At 35.2% G+C, this 22,856-nt stretch overlaps 4 protein-coding genes across 15 annotated transcripts in view; 1 reads left to right on the top strand and 3 right to left on the bottom strand.

The window, feature by feature from the left end:
- cenpv (centromere protein V) lies at positions 1-18,693 on the top strand. 11 transcript variants are annotated; one of them, XM_088088235.1, is made up of 7 exons: positions 2-198; positions 13,235-13,323; positions 14,076-14,168; positions 15,029-15,098; positions 15,183-15,297; positions 16,229-16,370; positions 17,608-18,693. In XM_088088235.1, the coding sequence occupies exons 3-6, from the start codon at positions 14,077-14,079 to the stop codon at positions 16,357-16,359; spliced, it is 408 nt and encodes a 135-aa protein (XP_087944361.1). In that variant the 5' UTR covers positions 2-198; positions 13,235-13,323; position 14,076; the 3' UTR covers positions 16,360-16,370; positions 17,608-18,693. The 11 variants fall into 11 exon arrangements, with proteins under 11 accessions (XP_087944368.1, XP_087944361.1, XP_087944365.1 ...); XM_088088239.1 differs by having other exon boundaries at positions 13,238-13,323; XM_088088236.1 differs by lacking the exon at positions 2-198 and adding an exon at positions 10,300-10,356.
- LOC121940193 (polyubiquitin-B) lies at positions 2,569-4,928 on the bottom strand. Its single transcript, XM_088088232.1, has 2 exons — positions 4,804-4,928; positions 2,569-3,327 (listed from the first exon to the last, which is right to left on the bottom strand). The coding sequence occupies exon 2, from the start codon at positions 3,317-3,319 to the stop codon at positions 2,630-2,632; it is 690 nt and encodes a 229-aa protein (XP_087944358.1). The 5' UTR covers positions 3,320-3,327; positions 4,804-4,928; the 3' UTR covers positions 2,569-2,629.
- On the bottom strand, positions 7,459-10,067 carry ubb (ubiquitin B). The gene is made up of 2 exons (XM_042513752.2): positions 9,920-10,067; positions 7,459-9,232 (listed from the first exon to the last, which is right to left on the bottom strand). Exon 2 carries the CDS (start codon positions 9,222-9,224, stop codon positions 7,623-7,625), a length of 1,602 nt encoding a protein of 533 aa, XP_042369686.2. The 5' UTR covers positions 9,225-9,232; positions 9,920-10,067; the 3' UTR covers positions 7,459-7,622.
- pigl (phosphatidylinositol glycan anchor biosynthesis, class L) overlaps positions 16,372-22,856 on the bottom strand; it is a 22,736-nt gene continuing 16,251 nt past the window's right edge. Inside the window, exons 4-7 of one of the 2 annotated variants that reach the window (XM_088088230.1) lie at positions 22,578-22,645; positions 21,248-21,279; positions 17,655-17,788; positions 16,372-16,807 (exon numbers count right to left, since the gene is read on the bottom strand). In XM_088088230.1, coding sequence (XP_087944356.1) covers positions 16,679-16,807; positions 17,655-17,788; positions 21,248-21,279; positions 22,578-22,645 — 363 coding nt within the window. In that variant the 3' untranslated portion in view covers positions 16,372-16,678. The remainder of the gene's footprint in view (positions 16,808-17,654; positions 17,789-21,247; positions 21,280-22,577; positions 22,646-22,856) is intronic. The other variant, XM_088088231.1, reaches the window with a different exon arrangement.

Here is a 22,856-nt window from a genome sequence, read left to right on the forward strand (position 1 = left end):
CATCACCGACAGGTGCGCGAGACACGAGCTTCCGCCGCCGCGTTATTTCATCTCCGTTTATTGTTTGAGCGCTTTATTCTCGAAACTGTTAGTTTATATGTTTGTGGTTTTAATTTGGTTTGAGTAAGTCGGTTTATAACTTCAGCAGCATCGAAACTCTCCTCCCGGTGCACGCGGAGCTCCGTGCGTCAGCGAACTGTGAGTAACGCTGAAATTCTCCGTTTCTGTGCTATTTTCCCGGCGTTTGCCTATTTATTTATTTATTTATACATTTTACTGTCGCGATTTTTAGTCTTATTCTTATTGGGTTTTATTTTTTAAAATATTTTCGTTCAATTATATTTAATTTTTGATTTTTTTTTTTTGTTTGTTTCAATTTTGCTATGTGAGGTATTTGGGCTCCATGCTTTTTTTTTCTTTTTTTTTTTTTTATAAAAGGTGCTTTATAAATACATAATGTTGAGGTTGCTAATAATTGCTCATTTTAATTAACACTTTTAAATTTGGGCAAATGAATTTCGTTAATAAAAACAACAACAACAAAAATAAAAAATAATAATAACATGGGGAGAAGGCAATGGCCAGCTTAAAAGAATGAACCCAAAATTAGCAACAAATTGGTAAAAAAAAAAATTACCTGGAAATTAGTTAATTAAAATGGTTTTTTTTAAAATTAAAATTCTTTAACATATTAAATAAATAAATAAATATAAATTTAATATGTCAATATGTTTAATCATGGTTGTTTTGGGTTTTTTTTTAAAATAATTTGCATGATATTTTTGCCAGGTTGCTCATTGCCTTCCCTGTATTTTTAAAAGAAAATCAAACCAACTTTTTCAGGGTTCGAGGGTTTAAATACTCGTAAAAGGCGTCCGAATGCAGCACGAGAGAAATGATGCAAGTCCACGTTTCAAAGGGTGAAATACGACGGGATGAAGTAGCCGAGTTTAAATCACAGACCTCAGGATAAAATAAAGTTATATCTTATCTTAACTCATCACCAATACAGCTGCTTTAGACCTCTGACCTCTGACCTCTGTCACAGCCAGTTTTAAAGTCCTGCTGGTCAGGATCTCTGCAGGTTCATGGACCCTTCAGGTGAGAGGGATCCTGGTAAACTGGTGACCCCCGGTGGTGACATGTGACACCACCTTTTTCACTAAAGAAGATATAAAAATAAGATTTGAATCAGTTAGAAACTGATGGTGATTTACAGTGAGTAGTAGAAGAAAATTACCAAAACTAAAAGAAGAAAGAAAAGCTTAAAATTCAAATACTTAAAAATCAGTTTAATATAAAATGAAGATTTTTTAAAATGTAAAGGATCATTTTTAAAATAATTATTTGGAAAAAAACAAAACAGGAAGGCAATGAGGAAACAAGTGTAAGAAATTATAAGAAGATTAACTGAAAATTTAGGGTAAAAAAATGTAAATAAAGATTAAAAATCCTAATAATTCCAAACTATATATGTAAAAGAAAATTACCTGAAAACTAGCAAAAAAAAAAAAAAAACAGAAAAAAAGAAAGAAAAGCCTTAAATTCAACTATTTTAAAAATATTTTTAATATAAGGATTATATGACATATAAATATTAAGATCATTTTAAATATGATTTGGGGAAAAAACATGGGAGGAAGGCAATGAGGAAATAAGTTTACCAGTTTTTGGTATAAAATTACCAAAACAAAATTAAACTGGAAATAAAGGTTAAAAATCACAATAATTCCAAAATATATATATTTATATTGATTACATAATTGTGATTATTTTAAATATAATTATTTGGAACTTTACCCTAGCTTTTGTAGAAATATTTTTTTCCAAATCTCCTCATTTCTTGTCACGTTGTTAGAAATGAATTTGCTCCAGGCTGTAATTATTAAATACTTGTGAAAAGCATCTGAATGCAGCACAAGAAAAGTGATGCTGATCCAGGTTTCAAAGGGTTAAAGGAACTTATAAACATGTGAAGTGAGGAAAAAGATCACATGACCGACACCAGTTGCTTGAGGTGAGGAACAGTGTTGCCCAAATATTTATTGTACCATAAAATATGGATTTTTAGGAGAAATTTGATAAATCTTACACAGGTCTATTAATAATAAAAATATTTCTAATAAATATTAGCAATTATTTAGAGATTTGACAATGCAACATCAAAAAATAGTCCTACTTCTTATTTTAGTATTTTAAAGAGCATCATAATGCAATATTTTGTGTGGCAATATAGTATCAGTACACAGACAAAAAGTCTTTCTTCATATAAATTAATACTGCTAAATGAAATGAAACGTTTGGTAATCTAAAATAATAAGACCAATTGTTTTTTTTCAGTCTGCTAAATAAATTCTGCTGCAGTAAAAATGGCTGAGGATATAATCTTATTAGATAAATGCGGATGTTAATGAAGCTCTTCCTTAATTAGCAGCTGAAAATAAGTGAAATACGTCACAGTACTCTGAGTGTTTTGCAAAACATTTAAAATCACATTATAATTGTATCACGAGGCCTCTGGTGATTTCCACCCCGAGATAAATGTACAAAACGCAGTGAAACGCCAGATAATTTATTATCTTTTATTGGGTGAGGTTGTCATGTAAACCACGTCGAAACATGGAGTCATTTATTGACCGCCTCTCAGACGCAGCACCAGGTGGAGGGTGGACTCCTTCTGGATGTTGTAGTCAGAGAGGGTGCGTCCGTCTTCAAGCTGCTTGCCAGCAAAGATCAGACGCTGCTGGTCGGGAGGGATGCCCTCTTTGTCCTGGATTTTGGCCTTGACGTTTTCAATGGTGTCGCTTGGCTCCACCTCCAGGGTGATGGTCTTGCCTGTGAGGGTCTTGACGAAGATCTGCATACCACCACGGAGACGCAGGACCAAGTGCAGAGTAGATTCTTTCTGGATGTTGTAGTCAGAGAGGGTGCGTCCGTCTTCAAGCTGCTTGCCAGCAAAGATCAGACGCTGCTGGTCGGGAGGGATGCCCTCTTTGTCCTGGATTTTGGCCTTCACGTTTTCAATGGTGTCACTGGGCTCCACCTCCAGGGTGATGGTCTTACCGGTGAGGGTTTTCACGAAGATCTGCATGCCGCCTCTCAGACGCAGCACCAGGTGGAGGGTGGACTCCTTCTGGATGTTGTAGTCAGAGAGGGTGCGTCCGTCTTCCAGCTGCTTTCCAGCAAAGATCAGACGCTGCTGGTCGGGAGGGATGCCCTCTTTGTCCTGGATTTTAGCTTTCACGTTTTCAATGGTGTCGCTTGGCTCGACCTCCAGGGTGATGGTCTTGCCGGTGAGGGTTTTCACGAAGATCTGCATGTTTGCACCTGTGAAAGTAAAGACTCAAAGTTATAAAATCAGTTTAATGCAGAAAGGCCTTCAGCAAAAATGAGCCAGTATACTCCACAGCAGGGATACTCAAACTGCTTTGTTCGGGGGCCGCTTTTGCAAAATAACAGGACATTTCTAGTGTTTTTGTGCATTTTCTGTATTGGAGGACATTTCTAGAAGTAAAGGATGTTTCTATGAGTTTAGGACATTAATGTGTTTTTTGGATGTTTCTCATATTTGGGGGCATTTCTCAGATTTTGGGACATTTATCATATTTTACAATATTTCAGGACATCTGAAGGGTGTTTCTTTGGGACATTTGTCATCAGGATGTTTCTAGGACTTTAGGACATTTCTGGGACTTATGGACATTTTTAGGATTGTGGGACGTTTCTGGGATTGTAGGAAGTCTCTTGGATTTTTGGTAATTTCTAGGATTTTAGGATATTTATCTAATTTTATTTTATTTTTTTTGTAGGACATTTTTATGATTTTAGGACATTTGAGGGATATTACAATGTTTCTAAGATTACAGGACATTTCTATAATTTTAAGATTTTTCTAGGATTTTAGGACATTAGGGGGTGCAGGGGATCCTCCATTGGCCTTTTTTGATAAACAAGCTCTATTTTGATGCTGATTAATGCGCTCTGATACCTTTTGTATACTAAAAGTACAATAACAATTCCCAGTGTGAATGTCTTTATTTTTACCTTGAATTAGAAAATAGTTTGGGGGCCACCCGGCACCCTATTAGAGTCCATATTTGGCCCGCGGGCCGTATGTTCAATGGTATACAGATAAAATAAGCGGATTGAAAATGAACTGAGCCACTCTGATATGTAAAAGTGTTTTTCTCGTTTTATACATGGTACAAATACAAAGCAATATGGGATCATTTAGTCAAACGGTATCCATTGGTGCTTTTATCGCTGTATTTACGTGTATTTACAGCAGATGCTGTTGTTGGGTCTTTATATTTGATTTTTCTGTCAGTGAGCGATAACAGTGATGTGACTCAGTCTGTGTGACATGGACAGACTGGCAGCAGGCCGGTGTTTTCGAGCATCAGCGCCATTTTTAACTCGTGTATTGTTGTTTGTCTCCGTTTTTGTTCCGCTAACGTCCCGCTCACGGACGATGCCGCTAGAAATGTACCATTGTTTCTCCCGTTAGCGAGTGTTTCCCACGCTTATTGTTCAACCACGCGATCGATACATAAAACAATAAAGCTAAATACTGTTGTTTGTTATGCGAGTTTGGTTATTTTAGGTTGTTTTTTCGTGTGAGAGACGTTATTTTGACCGTTAGCTAGCATTTTCAGTCATTGTTTACAAAGCGGTTAGCTGACGTTAGCTGATAAAAACAAACAAAATAAAACAGCATTTATCATTTTTAAAAGTTTAAAAACTTACACAAGAGTTACAGATGTATCAGCAATATTTTCTTCGTTAATAAATGAGTTTACTTACGGTTTATTTCGGTGTTTGTGGCGCCGTCCCTCTGTGTCACCTCCCTCTGACTGCGCCGTTGCCAGGGGGACGGGAGTATTTATACCGGAGCTGCGTCCACAAGCGATATTCATCCGCAGTTGAAAGTAGTTCCCATCTCTCGTTTACTTTCTGGTTTTTGCCTGTTGTGTATTTTCCTGACTCTGAGGCTCATAGTCATCCGCTATCATTCAAAATACATGAAATGTCTACATTATAGGTTATACCTTTTGTTAAAATATAAATACTCTGTGAAATATCGTTCATACGTTTTTATTTGATGCAGGTTTTTGTCATATTTTTAAGTATTTTATGAGTTTCCTGCCAAACTTCCTGATCCTAATGCACAGACTGAAATCAGATTGTCATCCACTTCACCAGAAAATTATATTTCATAGTATAAATACTCAATATTGTTTAATGATCATCACTGTCAGTATAAATACACAAAAGAAATGTCCCAAAAAGTTCAAGAAACTAGAGAAACAGCTGAAAATTACCTCTTTTTTTTTTTTTTTAAAAATATATATATTTTTTAAAAAGATGGGAGTTATATGTTTTAATATAATATGTTTTAATATGTGTTACTATGTTTTTTTTAAAAAAGGGAAGAATGTAAAATCTTTATTTATATTTTCTATGGTTTTATATTCAAAATCATGTTATTTATATATATATACATTTATATATATTTATCTTTAGCATTAATTACACTCTACAATACACTCTAAAAAAACATGTTAAAAAAAATTATGATTTATATTTTGTACAGTGCCTTTGATTTTCGACAGGGACACTAAAGTCACGATAGCTGGGGAATAACCCCTGTACACGTATCCATATGTACATAATAATATAATAAAATAATAAAATAAATACAAATAATAATGAATTTAGTAACAAAATCAGTTTGAAATGTTTGCTATAAAAAATCTAATTGTCAGTTTAATATAATAAAGTAGAATTTAATAGTATTGCAGCATCATGAAATTATTGAAATACATTGTACAAAAACATCTGAATTAAATGAAATCTGATGTTTTCCTCCTTCTGTCTATTAAAACAGACTTTTTCACTCTTGAATCAGCAAAAGAGCAAATCCTTTCTTTACCAGGGTCATGACAAACACCTGACATTTAAGGGTCAAAATTAACAAAAAATTTTAAAAAATGATATTCATGATTAAGACTGGAGTTGATTCGAAAAATGAATGTAATAAGAAATAATATCAATATATAATATTCATTATTATAATATTAATAGCCAATAACTTATTTTGTGTGCAGAAGGATATGAAAATGAGTATTTGACAATGGACAAAAAAAGTTTTAAAAAATCATTTTTGCAGCTAATCAGGCTGTGATAATTGGAATAAAAATCAACTTGGCATGTATGTTATTGAAAATTATTATTATTTTTGTCTAAAAAATATAGTAGCATCATGAAAAAACTCACGTTTAGGTTACAATTTTAAAAATTAGAGTATTTGATATTTAAGATTTATAAAGTAAATAAATAGATAAACTTAATAATAGTAGAAAATAATATTAATGTATAATATTTTTTTAAATCTTTATTTTTGAAAAAAACATTATGAGTATATGTGATACTGAAGTGAGCCCGAATGGTTAAATTATCACGGTACATTCCCCTCTCTCTAATATTGCATTTTTGGACCAATTAGTTAAATTTAATCTACTTTGTTTGCGTTTTCTCTCTGTAACATGCTGATATTTGGTCAATAGATGGCGCTACATCCTCATGAATAAAAATCCCTTCATCCAAACCAGCTGTTTAATCTGACCTCTGCAGCTCAGTCAGTGTTTACGAGCATTTTTAGAGTTTTAATTTACAAAATATTCATTATAATGACTTCAGAAGCTAGTGGTTTGATCACCTTTCTATGTATTATGCTTATTATATACACCATACATTTAAAGCTCTGTATTTTATGGCAGTACTTATTGTAGAGTGTGAAAATGAAAATATATTTTTCTTAAAGTTTAGAGTTTTGCAAGAGTTGACAAAATACCACTGGATGCTTCTGGTTTCCAGTTTGTATGTTTTTGCCGTGTATTTTTTGTTTGAACTTATGTGGTGTCTTTGAGTACCATGAAAAACACTACAAATAATGTATATTTTTTAAATTTCCTTTTTAAACTGTTTAAAAAATAGTACAAAAATGTACGTTGAACCTCGACTCAGATTCACATACATCACAATTTTAAATTACTGTCAGCTTACTCAGCATAAAAAACCCTGCCATGGGAAATTCCTCATGCTGAAAAATTATGTTAATTTTGGTTTCAGTTTAGCATCATGTCAGTTTACTGAAAATGTTGTTTCACATTAAATCAAAAGCATTACAGCTTAAAATTATGTACACTCTCAGGGGTCATATTTCACTCATCATAACATGTATTTTTTCCCTTTTTAAATGTTATTTAGCACTTTTAATGTTTTAATATTACTGCTCATATAAATAACTTTTATATTCAATACTTATGGAAATCATAGAAAGCAACTGAGACTCATGTGTGCGTAAAATAAAAATATTATTTCCAAATAGCTTCCGTAATGCTGATATTATGGTTCAAAACAGAGTATTTGACACTAAAGATGACAAACACGAGGAAATTCAGTTTAATCATTTATTAAGTGATGTGCATCAAACTTTTGGTCATGTAACGGTTAACACTTTTGTCATGTGTAACAACTTTATAACAATACGGCATGTATAGCATGTCATAAACAGCACGTTGACTTTGAGGGAAATAAGAACATGGAATCATGGAAACACTTTACTGGCCGCCTCTCAGACGCAGCACCAGGTGGAGGGTGGACTCCTTCTGGATGTTGTAGTCAGAGAGGGTGCGTCCGTCTTCCAGCTGCTTGCCAGCAAAGATCAACCTCTGCTGGTCGGGAGGGATGCCCTCTTTATCCTGGATTTTGGCCTTCACGTTCTCAATGGTGTCACTGGGCTCCACCTCCAGGGTGATGGTCTTGCCCGTAAGGGTCTTGACGAAGATCTGCATACCACCACGGAGACGCAGGACCAAGTGCAGAGTAGATTCTTTCTGGATGTTGTAGTCAGAGAGGGTGCGTCCGTCTTCAAGCTGCTTGCCAGCAAAGATCAGACGCTGCTGGTCGGGAGGGATGCCCTCCTTGTCCTGGATTTTGGCCTTCACGTTCTCAATGGTGTCACTTGGCTCGACCTCCAGAGTAATGGTCTTACCGGTGAGGGTCTTGACGAAGATCTGCATGCCTCCCCTCAGACGCAGCACCAGGTGGAGGGTGGACTCCTTCTGGATGTTGTAGTCAGAGAGGGTGCGACCGTCTTCCAGCTGCTTGCCAGCAAAGATCAGACGCTGCTGGTCGGGAGGGATGCCCTCTTTGTCCTGGATTTTGGCCTTGACGTTCTCAATGGTGTCACTGGGCTCGACCTCCAGGGTGATGGTCTTACCGGTGAGGGTCTTGACAAAGATCTGCATACCACCACGGAGACGCAGGACAAGGTGGAGGGTGGACTCCTTCTGGATGTTGTAGTCAGAGAGGGTGCGTCCGTCTTCAAGCTGCTTGCCAGCAAAGATCAGACGCTGCTGGTCGGGAGGGATGCCCTCTTTGTCCTGGATTTTGGCCTTCACGTTCTCAATGGTGTCACTGGGCTCCACCTCCAGAGTAATGGTCTTACCGGTGAGGGTCTTGACGAAGATCTGCATGCCTCCCCTCAGACGCAGGACAAGGTGGAGGGTGGACTCCTTCTGGATGTTGTAGTCGGAGAGGGTGCGACCGTCTTCAAGCTGCTTGCCAGCAAAGATCAGACGCTGCTGGTCAGGGGGAATGCCTTCCTTGTCCTGGATTTTGGCCTTGACATTTTCAATGGTGTCGCTGGGCTCCACCTCCAGGGTGATGGTCTTGCCAGTGAGGGTCTTGACGAAGATCTGCATGCCTCCACGGAGACGCAGGACCAAGTGCAGGGTAGATTCTTTCTGGATGTTGTAGTCAGAGAGGGTGCGACCATCTTCAAGCTGCTTGCCAGCAAAGATCAGACGCTGCTGGTCGGGGGGGATGCCCTCTTTATCCTGGATTTTGGCCTTGACGTTTTCAATGGTGTCACTGGGCTCGACCTCCAGGGTGATGGTCTTGCCAGTGAGGGTCTTGACGAAGATCTGCATGCCTCCACGGAGACGCAGGACAAGGTGGAGGGTGGACTCCTTCTGGATGTTGTAGTCAGAGAGGGTGCGGCCGTCTTCAAGCTGCTTGCCGGCAAAGATCAACCTCTGCTGGTCAGGGGGAATGCCTTCCTTGTCCTGGATTTTGGCCTTGACGTTCTCGATGGTGTCGCTCGGCTCCACCTCAAGGGTGATGGTCTTTCCAGTGAGTGTCTTCACAAAAATCTGCATGTTTGCACCTACGTAAAAGTAAAATACATCAAAAAAGGGTTTAGACTACAATGAAAATTAGTAAAACAGCTTATGTACCAACACCCTGACACTCACATCAGAGTTACAATCATGATTATTAATAAAAATATCTGCTAGAACGCTTTATAAAGATTAGACATAGGGGTTACAGATGTGGTTACCTCAACATTATGTTATAATCTCACAAAAGACTAAAATTTCACAAATGAAAATACTTTTGTTATAACAAGAAAATATGACTGCTGATATGAATAACAAAATATCGGCAGCTAAGCAGCCATTCCAGCCCGAGCGCCATTTTGGGATCTTATTGACCTTCCTTTTGTTCAGCTAACGTTAATGGACGATACTGGAAATGTCGAGTCATTGCTAAGGCTAACATTAGCCAACCGTGAAATCGACGACGACCCGATTGACGATGAAACCCCAAAGAAACCTAAAATGAATCAAGAAATAATATATCTATACTGTTTCCATCTTAGTTTTTAAGATTTAACAGTAATTTGAGACACATTGAGGCATTGTTAACGTGAGCTAAAATCATCTTCTAAGCGAAACTGTACAGCTGCTTCTCTTTTTAACACGAAAACACGAGACCAAAATACCAACTGAGTGACTAAATCTTTGTAAAATGACAATACAGCGATAGAAAAGAGGGTAAAATGCGTACTTACTTTGAAAAAACGCAGTTTATGTCGAGTATATAACCTGCACAGTATCTTGTGTTGTCGCCTTCTGCTGTGGGTCTATTCCGCAGTGAGGACAAACACTGTTATATATACCGGCGTCTGCATACGTCATAGTTTGATATCCCTCCGTATTTGGAAGTAGTCCCCCTACCCCGAAGCGCACGATTACAAAAAAGTACTTATTTTTCTCTAAGTATTATCTGAACCAATAGAAATACGTTTACTCATAAATATACAAACATAAATATGTATTACTGAAAGCGATATTTCGACTTTTTCTTCGCTTGCGGAGTGATATCTCTGCGAACCACGGATCCGGTTCTAGAATTTGCCAGAAGCAGCGTAGCAACAGAAACCGTCTCCGAGCTTCTGATTGGCTGACACGGTTGTTTGTTTGGCCGGTGATTGGCTGCTACGTGACGGTGAGTAACGTTTAATAACTTACATTTATGACTATTGAATAATCGCACACACCTATCGAAGACCTAATTAGACAACGCGTGGTGTAATTCCAGGTAATTATAAGGTTATGTAAGGACTTTCACCCATTTTTACTTCATGACACGAGGTATGAAGTCTACTGAATGACTGTGCATTTCTGTGACACGCAGTCAGGTCGTGTGCAGACAGTAATACCGTTGATCTCCATTAAACGTGTCGCTAACAGATGGAAACGTGCTCGGTAAACATGTGCTAACAGCTGCTGTGACAGCAGGGTGAAGTCTTAGAGGTAGAACAAGAAGATAATACTGCTTACTGACCTCCTTTTACCCACCTTATTTCACTTTTACTTGCATCCAACATTAGTTTTCATATTACACAAAAGCTAAATAAAGAATATGTTCTTGTTTTGTAGCCAGTTTAAACATGCACTGCAAAATGTGTAATTTAATAGGCAGAATTTGCTGATGCTGGTTGTGTAGCTTTTACCTCAGGCTGTGTGGTCGTGACCTACATACTGAAACAAGAAGTGTTTGATAGCCAGATGACAGAGGCCATATTTGGTTTGCCTAAGGGACTGTTTGTTATTTATTAGAGAAGGGGGTTGCTAGGGTGTGACCTTATTTTTTTTTCTTTTATATATTTATTTTTTACCTATGACAGAGTTTTAAGGCCACAATCAGGATTTTGTTTTACTTCGAGAATAAAGACATAATATTATGAGAAAAAAGTCGTAATTGTACAAGAATATATTCATAATATTTCGATTTTTAAAAATAGTATTATAAGAAAAGTCATATAAAAAATATATATAATATAGATACAAAATAAAATATAAAAAAAGTCAATAAAGTCATAATATTACGACAAAAAATCGTTTTTTTAAAAGAAAAAGTAGTAATATTATGAGAAAAAAGTCTTAATTTTGAGAATGAGAATAAAGTTGTAACATTTTCATTAAAAAATATGAATATTATTAGAAAAAAGTAGTTATTTTACAAGAATAAAGTTGTGTTTTTAGAAAAAAAGTAGTAATATGAGAAATAGTGGTAACTTTACAAGAATAAATTCATTTTATTTTGAGAAAAAAGCGGTAATATGATGAGAACTTATTAGGAGAATAAAGTCGTTTTATTATGAGAATAAAGTCAGAATTATTTAGATAGGAAGAAGTTATATGAGAACTTAAATCGGAATTTTACGAGATTAAAGCTGTAACGCTTTGATGAAAAAAATAATGAAAAAAAGTCATAATTTTACGACAACAAATTTGTAATATATTGTGAAAAAAAGAAAAAAGGCACAATTTTATGAGAATAAAGTTGTAATATAACATCCCATTATGACTTTGTTCTCATTTTTTTTCTTCAGTTCAAAGGATGAAAAATTTCAGATTTTTCTTTTTAATTTCTTATGTAATTTATCCCAAAGCATAAAGCTAAAGAGGAATTTTTACTTGTAAAATCAACAGGTGAGGGTGTCGTCTTGTTTCCATGAGTCATGAACTAAACCTGAAATGATGTTAACGCCCAGATTCAGGTGGAACTGGAAAACGCTCGAACACCAAAGTTTTTATTTGTTCCTGGTGGGAAGAGACCCAGCTTATATAACATACAAAGCAACGCACCTACGATTTAGGTCAGTGGTCTCCAAAATTGGTTATGGAAACCAAATCAAGAACCTTGGAAGCTATTTAACCCTTTGAAACCTGAGCAAAACAGCCTTTTTTCTTGTACTAAAAACAAAATGAAAAGGCTATGACCCAACTTGGCAAGAAATGTCCCTCGAAATTCAAGAAATTAGAATAAAGGTGACAAGAACATGACGTCAACATTAGTTTAAAAAAGGGAGAGGGTGAGAAAACATTAAACACAAAATTAGTGAACAATGTCAAATCTCTATTTATATTTACTATGATTTTTTTGAGGGGGTGTTTAAAAATAATAATAATTGTTTATTGAATGAAGACTGTAAGTGGAGAGTTCTGATTATGTGGGAAATCAATAAAAAAAATGAAAATATTTACTGTGATTTTATATTTATAATTTCATAATATAGAGAGGGAGAAAGAGAGAGAGAATTTTTAAAATAATTTTAGTTTTTTTCTGGTGTTTATTTATATTTTTCTAAAACTTTTTTTTAGTTCATTTTCTTTGAACTTTTTTTTTTTTCACTAGTTTCCTGCTAATTTTCCGCCTTGTTTTGGTAAGTTTTTCATTGTCTTCTCCCCATGTTTTTTTTTTTTATTTTTTTGAAAAAAATAAAACCAGTTTGCTCAGTTTTCAAAGGGTTAAAAAACAGGTCAAATGCTGACCGCTGATTTGACTCCCCTCTTTCAGCTCCCACCATTATTCCAGTCAACTGTAGCACTAAATTAAATCAGAGCCGCGGCTCAGATGGGGGTCTGCGGCCCGCTGGGATGCTATTTTTGGGTCACAGATATGATACAGCAGGGAGAGTCCTGATGTATGTATTTGGGTCACATCATTCCTCACCCCACCCCTGCAGTCATATGACACCCAACCCGTGATGCACTACGCCAGCGCTCTCCGGCGCAGAGCGGGGCGTCTGCCGGCTGAACTAGTTCAACCTCTGAGGAATGTGTTTGTGCAGCCTGCTGTACTTCGCCCTGCCCCGTCCTGGAAAAATCAGGCAAAGCGTTCCTGGAAAACAGGACGTCAGGCCGAGCCGAGTGCAGAGGGAGCCGATTATCACATGAAATAAAAGCTCCTGGAGGTGCTCAGCTTTGAAGTTAAATGTTCAGTGACTGCATCAATATTTGCGTCTGAGGGAAGCTTTTTAATGCAAATGAGACTCTTCTCCGTGAGACTTTGACGGAGGTTATTGTGTTTTCTCCAGCAGGGTGATTCGGGTGTGACATTTGGTTCCACGTCAACAGGTTTCGCAACAAACGCGTCACACCGGTTTCATCAGAGCTGCGCTTACTGGTAAATACAACCCTGCTCGTTCCTTGTTTTGTTAAAAACAGAGTGAATTTACCTTTCGAAACCGGAGCAAACACGGAGAGACGGCAATGAACGACTTAAAAATGACTCAAAGAGTTTGGAAAAAGAAAATTACCAGAAATTTAGCCCCAATAATAGAAAAGCAAAACAACGTTTTTTATTGCAGCATAATTTTAGATATATTAATAACAAATAAATAATAATAATAATAATAACAATAATAAAAATAATGTATGAACACATTATTATACATTTTTAAAACGTGTCCTTTTTAAAAATGTTCCAGTAATACTCTCTTTTGATTATTTTCTTGTCACCTTCTCCAACCTTCTTGCAATTTGCAGGACATTTCTTACCATTTTATTTTATTTTATTTTAAATTTTACACATTATTCCTTTTTTTCTTTTTTAATTTTCCAATAACGCTCTCTTGTGTTCTATTTTTTGGGGTTTTTTTTGTCACCTTCTTCATACCTCTTGCAAATTACAGGACATTTTTCACGATTTTATTTTATTTTATTTTAAATTTCAAACATTTTTCTTTATTTCTTTTTATTTTTCTTCCCAGTAACTCTCTCTGTTGTTCTAATTTCAGTAATTTTCTTGTCACTTTCTAACTTATTGTAGTTTGCAGGACATTTCTCACCATTTTTGCCAAAACATTAAGTAAAGCTCACAATAAAATACTCAAATATGAACATTTGTGTTTTTATAATGCTTTATTTTCTCTGCAGAATGGATCTGGTGAAACATAAAGGCGGCTGCCACTGTGGCGCCGTCCGCTTCGAAGTCTTGAGTTCCCCGGACCTCCACGTTTTCCACTGCAAGTACGGACTTTAAATAATACGCTCATAATTGTAAATGTTTTATTACAAAGAAAACAAGGTTGTCCAAGACACGTCTTACTTTAAATCTGAATCAAATTGCAAAAAATAAATAAAATAAAATTCTGGCAACAATATTTTTTGCGCTGTGTTCAGGCGCCTTTCAAAACTATTTAAATCTTGGGACCTGAGAAAATAGGTGTTTTTTTATTTTCTTTAACTTAATAAAGTAATAAATACATGAATAATAAATAAAGGTTACAAGCACATTTTTATTAGACATATTAAAAAGGAGAACATTTTTCAGAAAACTATATTTGTAATTCTAAAAATTGTATTTAATATTAAGTTACTTAAAAGTAAGTTTCTTTTGGTAATTTTCTTGTTTCTTTTTGTTTGTTTTTTTACTTTTCAAATAATATAATCTTAATTTGTATACGTGTATCGCACTTTTCATACATAAAATGCAGCTCATAATGCTTTAAATGCGAGAGTACTAAAAAAGGAAAATAAAATCAAGATAAAATATTTAAAATAAATACAGTAAATAATAAAATAAGAGAAGAAAACCAAAAAAAAGTCAGTGGCAAAAACAAATATTTTCAGTGGCTGTAAACTGACAGTGCAGTCGCCCTAAAATGGTTTTATTGCGGTTTCATGGCGCTCTCGCTTTATAATGGACCAAAAATAGACTTTCTCAGACATTTAGACACAAAAACAGGACAAATAAACTCCGCACTACGAAATACCAAAGTTACCCTTTAAGTTGGAGTCAAAACAAAAAACTCTTGTCAAACAATGTTTTGTTATTTATACACTTGATAGCAAATCCATAAAAACTGATTAATGTCGTATTTTTCCAGCTGCAGCATCTGCACGAAGAAACAAAACCATCATTTCATTGTTCCGAAGAGCCACTTCACGCTCTTACAGGTATTTAACTCCAGCAAAACATCTCGTATAATTTAACTTCAATAAATAGAAGAGCGTTTTTTAATTTCTTTTTTCTCCTCGCAGGGTTCGGATAATCTGACCACGTACACGTTCAACACTCACGCTGCCAAACACACCTTCTGTAAAACCTGCGGAGTTCAAAGTTTCTACACGCCGCGCTCCAACCCCGACGGATACGGTACGACCTCCGACTGCTGACACCCGACGGTCACACGATCCTCACGTGTTGAAACATCCGTCTGTTTACTGCAAACTGACTCTGTTTACCACAAACGAACCACAGTCGGCTGTTATCTCGCTCTGCATTCACATTTGTGAGTTCAGAGATAAATGTTGGATTACGTGATATTTATCCTGGAAACATCATATATTTTGTGTAGTTGAGCTGGTAAATTAAGCCTCAGTGGTGTAGTGTAGCTAAACACATCTGTTTAACCCTTTGAAACCTGAGCAAAGTGGTTTGATTTCTGTCAACAACATGAGGAGAAAGCAGTGAGCAACTCAGCAAGACATGGCCGAAAAATCCGCAAGAAATAAGTAAAACGTTACAAGAAATTTACTTGAAAATTAACAAGCAGGTAAATGATAAATAAATAAATAAAAAGTTAAAAAAATAACAAAAATACAAGAAAAAACGAGCTAAAAATGTAAAAGTTACAATAAATTTACTGGAAAATTAACAAGCAAGTAAATACTAAATAAGTAAATAAAATTTAAAAAAATAACAAGAAATACTTGAAAAAGTTTCTGTAACATACTTTTAAATAGATAGTTATAATAATTACAAATACAAATTTCTGGACATTTTTCTGTAGTTTTTTTGGGGGGGGGCTTCTAATAATTCTCCCCCCTTTTATAAGTTTTTAGATCGTCACCTTTTACTAATTTCTTTATTAATTAATTTCAAACAATATCAATAGTTTGCTTTATTTTTTAATAATTTTTATTTTATTTTATTGTTGCAATTTTTTGTCTTAGTGTTTATTTTATTTAGTTTTTTGAATATTTGATTTTTTGTTTAAATTTTACTATGTGAGGCATTTGGGCTGCATGTTTTTATTTTTATTTTATTTGTTTTTATTTTTTGTTGCCGTTGTTTTCCTCCGCAGGCGTCGCTCCGCACTGTCTGGATCCGGGTTCGGTCCGCAGCGTCACAGTGGAGAAGTTTTGTGGGGAAAAGTGGGAGGAAAGCATGCAGGCTCACAGGAGCATCAGAAACATGTCTAAAGCTGCAGAGTAACACACCCACATGTAAGAATCAAACTTTTTTAATCATCAGAAATATTTTACAGTGTTTTCAACAACATTGGATGAAAAATTTCAAACTCGTGTTGTTTTCTTACAGTGTAACGACAATAAAGTTTCTTCTGTAGCAAAAACAAATCAGACATTTGACAGACATGCCTCAGAACGAATATATTCAGGCTTCTGTAGTCAAAAAAGTACTAAAGAAATCTTTCTTCACAGCGAGCAAAAACAGCTCCTCACATTTTAGAAAAGCTTCGAAATTCACTCGAGTCGAAACAGAGTGACACTCGGTGCGTTCGAATGAGATAAACTCAGTAGATTTTCAGGTTCTTTGGTCCTTGTGGGATAATTTCGAACGTGTTGACGAACATATACCGAGAGAAGATGATGTAGAGGTAACGAAACCACAGCAGCTGAGAGCGGTGACGAAACATGGCATCCTGAAACAAAAAAAGAGGCTCGTTATTTTTACCGTAACGAGTTACTGTGAGAGACAAATGAACAGCCAACAGAAAATTCTTCAATTCAACCCAAAATCTTGAAATGCCTTAAAGTCCGAGATGCGTCCTAAAATCTTGTAAAATCTTCAAAACGCCCTAAAATCCAATAAATGTCCTAAAATCTTAGAAACGTCTTTTTATCCTAGGAATGTCCCAAAAACCTAGAAGTGTCCTAAAAACCGAGAAACGTCCTAAAATCTTAGAAACATCTTTTATTCCTAGGGAGTTCCCAAAATCCTAGAAATGTCCTAAAAACTGAGAAGCGTTCTAAAATCCTAGAAAAATCCTAAAATCCTAAAAATGTCCTTAAATCTGAGAAACATCTTTTTATCCTAGGAATGTCCCAAAATCCTAGAAGCGTCCTAAAATCTGAGAAATGTGCTAAAATCTTAGAAATGTCCTTAAATCTTAGAAATATCTGCTTATGTAAGGAATGTCCCAAAACCCTAGAAATGTCCTAAAAACTGAGAACCGTCCTAAAATCCAAGAAATGTCCTAAAAACGAGAAGTGTCCCAAAATCCTAGAAATGTCCTAAAATCTGGGAAATTAAAATCTTGAATCCGTCCTAAAATCCCAGAAACATGTCTGCGGCTGCTGCTGGCCCCCGGCCTGCTGTCTTTTTCTAAAAGTGTCCCCGCTCCAGCGTCTCTTTATTTACAGTCTTAATCTCTTCAGCACACACTGTAAAACTTCACTGTAGCCTCGTTTAAAGGTGTGAAACACGTGTGTCCTCTAATAGCAGACGGGGACGCGTCTTGCCAACAAAGCGTCCGTTTGGAGGCTTACTTTGGCTCGCCGGTAGCCGTGTGAGCCGCTGACGCAGCGGAGGCCCGAGGGCAGCAGCCAGCTGACGGGGAGCTCCAGGAGGGAGGCGTACTTCCTGAGGAGGCCGACCGTCACCAGGGACAACAAACAGCAGTCTGCGAGGACACGGAGACACGGTCAGCTGTCCATATGTCAAACCTTCACTACAGCAGCAGACACTTACAGGAACTGGGTCAATCTGTCAGACTGTTTCACATGTTTTAGTGTGAAGCAACTTTATCGTTTTTATAATAATAATAATAATAATAATAATAATAATAATAATAATAATAATAATAATAATAATAATAATAATAATAATGATATAAAAATAATAATGATATAAAAATAATAATAATAATAATAATAATAATAATAATAAAAATAATAAATATGATAATAATGATGATGATGATGATGATGATGATAATAATAATACTACATTGGATTTATATGGCGCCTTTCAAAAACTCAAGGTTGCTTTAAAAATTATGTATAAAATGTATTATACATTAGGGATAAAATTATAATAATAATTCAAATAATAGCACCCTTATTTACATAACAAATAAATGCATAAAGACACATATAGAGAAAATAATACAGAAAAATGAGTTTGGTGAAATAAATAGGGGGAAAATGGTAAATAAATAAAAACATTTCCAACAGAATTAATTTAAAAATTAGAATTATGAAAGAAAATTTATTTCTTTATTTTTGTATTAATACCCTTATTTATTTACTTTACAATTTAATTTTACCTTTAATTTATATTTATAATTTTGAATTTCATTTATTTATTTTGCATTTATTTTTAATGTTTGAATATTCACTCATTTTCAGATTGTATAATTTATGTTTTATGTCCCCTTTGCATTTTTTAAATATTTATTTCCCAGAAGTTAGTAAATAAAGAAATCAATTTAAACAGAAATATCAGTTTTTAACAATTAATTGATTAATTAATGCCTACATGTATTTATTTATGATGCTGTGAGCTATAAATTCATCATTTATTTCAGCCAACGTTTGCTTTAAATGTTTTATGTGTTGGTCAATTATTTTACTTCATTCAGGTATTTGTTTATATTTATTATTGGCAGCTTCAAACATGTCGGTTACATCATAATAATACTGTTTTTTTACACTTGAGCTGAAAAACTAACACACACGACAGAGCGCCAGGCAGAGCGTTTGACCTCTGACCCCTGTGTCATGCAGCCGTCGGGCCGAAGAGGCTTAATTCAATCATGTTGGGTCACACCGTCCAACAGGTGAGGTAGAGAGGCGTGGTCACACATGATCACAGTGTGATTAACCCTTTGAAACCTGGAGCGACACCATGTGTTTCAACAACAAACAACAAACATGGCTATAAAGGGCATCTTGGTAAGAGACGTCCCATAAATTGCATGAAATTAGGAAAAAAAAGACCTGAAAATTAATTTTTAAAAAGAGAGAGAGTTTATTCAAAGTTCATAATGATTAAAAAAAGTGCTTATCATGATTAATGTCAATCATTAGCTTTTTATTTCTATTCTTATATGTTGCTTTGTTTTTTTACTGTTTTTTTGGAATTACACAGGTACAATAACCACAAGTAAAATAAAGAGGAATTAAAATGGGATTAATGAATTAACTATGCATTTAAAAAATAAACAGGCAAAGAAATAAACAAACAAATACAAGAATAATTAAAAAAACATAAAATAAATTTTAAAAAAATAAAATAAGGTAAAATAAAATAAAAATTATAAAAATTAAATTAAGCTAAAATAAGCTCAAATAAAATAAAATAATAAAATAAAACAAAACAAAATAAAATAAAATAAAATAAAATTAATTTAAATCAAATGTGGTGGTGCAGTACAGGTTTTTCCAGTTGTATTTCCAGGAAGTCAGTCCAGGTTTGCCATGTTTTAAAAATCTTTCTCATGTACCTTTTACATTGTTTGTAATCTTTTCTAAGAGCAAACACTAGTTGAGTTCATTTATCTGCTGTGAGTTTCTGGGAGCGTCCTCAGTAATGCTTTTTTTGTTGTTGCTGTCATGGCCGACCCTGTTTGTTTATTTAAAAAAAACGTTTTTCTTTTTTTCTCTTTGTTTTGCTTAATTATCTTGTAACTTCTTCCTTTGTTTCTGACAACAATCAAGGCTGCTCCGGTTTCAAAGGGTTAATGACGCTCCTCTCAGGGCAGGTTAAAGTGCGTTTGCCTCGGTGCTGATATACTAAAGTCTTCCTGCCAGTCAGCGGTCGGAGCGACGGTCAGATTTCGTGTATGATTAACTCGTTTCTTATCACCTCGAACGTTAACGTGCTCCGAGTGTTCGGGCCTGCCGGAGCACGTTTCGCTCTCTGTGTCCTACTTTCACATTCCCCTCAAGCATAAACATGAGACCTTTTCAGACGTGACCAAACGCTCACTGAGAGCTGCAACAATTAACAAATTAACCCTTTGAAACCTGGACAAAGTGTCCTGATTTCTGTCAAAATCTCAGAAAGAAGGCAATTAGAAATTTATATAGTAATAACCTAGAAATTAGCAAAAATAGTAAAAAGTAAAATAAACTGAAAATAAGCCCACACAAAAACAAGTTTTACTGTTTTCCTAGGACAGTAAAAAAAAACAACAAAAAAAACAACAAAACAGGAAATTACCCAGAAATTCAGGTGAGTCTGTAAAAATACTTTTTAAAGGAGAAAAAAATTACCCGAAAATAAGCATAAAAAACAAAAACATCACAAACACAAAAGAAACACAAACACAAAATAAACAAAATGATAAAGTTAAAAAAAAAAAAAGAAATTTGGGTAAGTCTGAAAATACCCCCCCCCCCTCCCGAAAATGTAACAAAAATAACATTTTAAAAAGCATCAAAAACAAATATTAAAAAATAAATAATATAAATGAAATAATAATTTTTAATTTAAAAAATAATATAAATTAATAAATAAACCAAAAAAAAAAAAAAAAAATGAAAATTACCCAGAAATTTGAGTAAGTCTGTAAAAATACTTTTAAATATATAATTACGATAACTTTAATAGATATAACATTTTGGCTCTTGAAAGCATAAAGGAGCTGTCACTGGTGCAGCGTCGTCCTGTGTGACGGGGAGATTTGTGTGTTTGTCCCTCTCTGAGCCTCATATATTTTAGGATCTATAACGTTTGTTAGTTGCAGCCTGAATTCAGTCCGTCTGCTTCGGCATTAAAACTAACTGGTGTTAGTGGCATCCAGCCGGCCTCATGCTGCCACCAGCAGACCAAAGCCAACAGATGAGCCTCACGTGACTCATGAAAGCTTTCAAACAGAAGAGGGCGCCGTGCATTCAGGCTTCGGACTGCAGAAGCTCACCATATCACATGTGAGGAGGTGGTTTCGTCTCGACCCTCCGTATCTTTAATTTAAAGCCACACTGAAGGATAAATAATTCATACAAACTCAGTGGAAACAGCTCATTATCCCTGCTGAAGAAGTTTTACTTTTACTTTTAAATCCAACCTGTGACACTATGGTGACTTATTTTAAAAATACAAAACCTCGTGAAAGTTTTCTTTAAATCAAACTTACTGTTTGGAACTTGTCCGGTGGTAGCGAGGTGGCTGCAAGGGGAAAAAACAAAAACTACGTTACACACTGAAAATGGCAAACATTTTCATCTACGAGATGAAATTAATATAATTAATTATATAATGAAAATAAAATGATGATGATAATTACAATGAAAAACAGGGCCATGTATTTCTTAAAATGTTAAATATTTTTAAAGCAATAAAATGGCCCAATCAAGTAAATGAGTAAGAGTGTGATTTGTATAATAATAATAAAATAAAAATAGCAATTAAAAATAAATACAACAGAAATTAGTTTAAAAAAATTAAAAATTAAAAAGTACCAAAAAAATTATCAAAAATTAGTGAAACATAAAAAATAGGAGAAACAAAACGAGGAAATGATCTAAAAAACCTGCTTAAATATTATAATAATTTTATAAAAATGATTAAATATATATCATATACAATATATATATTAAATATATATTAAGGATGATTTTTTAAAAATAGTTTTAAACTGTTTTTAAAAATGATTTTCTAAATCTACTACAACTCAGGTTTTAAATGCATGTTTGTTTAATTTTATCTTCAGTTTACTTACTATAAATAAAAATTCATTTCAAAACCCTTAATGTTTATTGTGATGTCTTTTTTAAAAGCATCACATTTTCTGTTAAGTACAATAAAAGAAAAAATAAATAAATCTCCCAAAAATAAACATAAAAGATACAATAAAGTTAAATTTCTGATTCAGTAAAATTTATAATTTCATTTTGAATGAGTGAGTGAGTCTTAAAAAACACAGACGAGGTCAAATAAAATGGCTCGTGCATCTAAGGCGACTAAAAAACGACTTCCACATCTTCATTAACAGTCGCATCAGTGCAGCATGGGGACAGCAGCGTGCACTTCACATTGCAAAAAAAACCCCAAAAAACAGTCTGATGCAACTTGCTTGGTTGGCCTCTCCAAACCAGAGCTGCCCTCCCACCTCACCACTTCAGGGACGGGATTTACGGCTGCTCTCTGGGAGCAGAGCCGAGCGCCTCTGAGGACTCTGTTTGGATGACCTCTCAGCTATGTAACAGACCGGGTCTAAAAAACATGCTGCGCGTGTGTGTGTGTGTGTGTGTGTGTGCGTGTGTGTGCGCGTGTGTGTGTGTGGAAACATTTGGATGCAGCGATGTTGATGTGAGCCTAAATGTTCTGCGTTTTCCGGGACAGTGTTTTATGAGTGTGAGCTGGGCGGGTTTCTGTGCGTGAGCCACATAATAACCCCTGAGGACGGCATCTTTAAATTGAGGGATTAAAACACGTGTTTTTGAGCCTTAAAGTTCGGTCGGTACCTGACAGCTTTATAGATGGCTACGTGATTGGCGTGGCCGCTCACTCCGCTCCCGTCGAAGGTCAGCACCTGAAACAACAAAATCTCTCATTGTGTGGCTGAAGAATCTGCGGATCTAAAAGTGAATTTAAATAAACGGAGGCAAAGATTTTTCTTGGGTTAGTGGACGGGTTTCTGTGTCTGACTGTGGAGCTGCTTGGCAGCTGACAACTGATATTTAAAAGCCTTTTTCTGCGTGCATGCTTGCACACCAGAGGAAGCAGGCGAAAAAAAAGAAAAA

This window comes from Plectropomus leopardus, chromosome 15, assembly GCF_026936395.1.
Source record: "Plectropomus leopardus strain MGB_pleo_1.0 chromosome 15, ASM2693639v1, whole genome shotgun sequence".
NCBI lineage: Eukaryota > Metazoa > Chordata > Actinopteri > Perciformes > Serranidae > Plectropomus > Plectropomus leopardus.

Excerpts from the sequence above, each read along its gene's own strand:
- cenpv (XM_088088242.1), top strand. The coding sequence starts at position 14,077 with ATGGATCTGGTGAAACATAAAGGCGGCTGCCACTGTGGCGCCGTCCGC. Across the intron at positions 14,169-15,028 it reads CTCCACGTTTTCCACTGCAA|CTGCAGCATCTGCACGAAGA; the intron begins GTACGGACTTTA and ends GTATTTTTCCAG. Across the intron at positions 15,099-15,182 it reads GCCACTTCACGCTCTTACAG|GGTTCGGATAATCTGACCAC; the intron begins GTATTTAACTCC and ends TTCTCCTCGCAG.
- LOC121940193 (XM_088088232.1), bottom strand. The coding sequence starts at position 3,319 with ATGCAGATCTTCGTGAAAACCCTCACCGGCAAGACCATCACCCTGGAG.
- ubb (XM_042513752.2), bottom strand. The coding sequence starts at position 9,224 with ATGCAGATTTTTGTGAAGACACTCACTGGAAAGACCATCACCCTTGAG.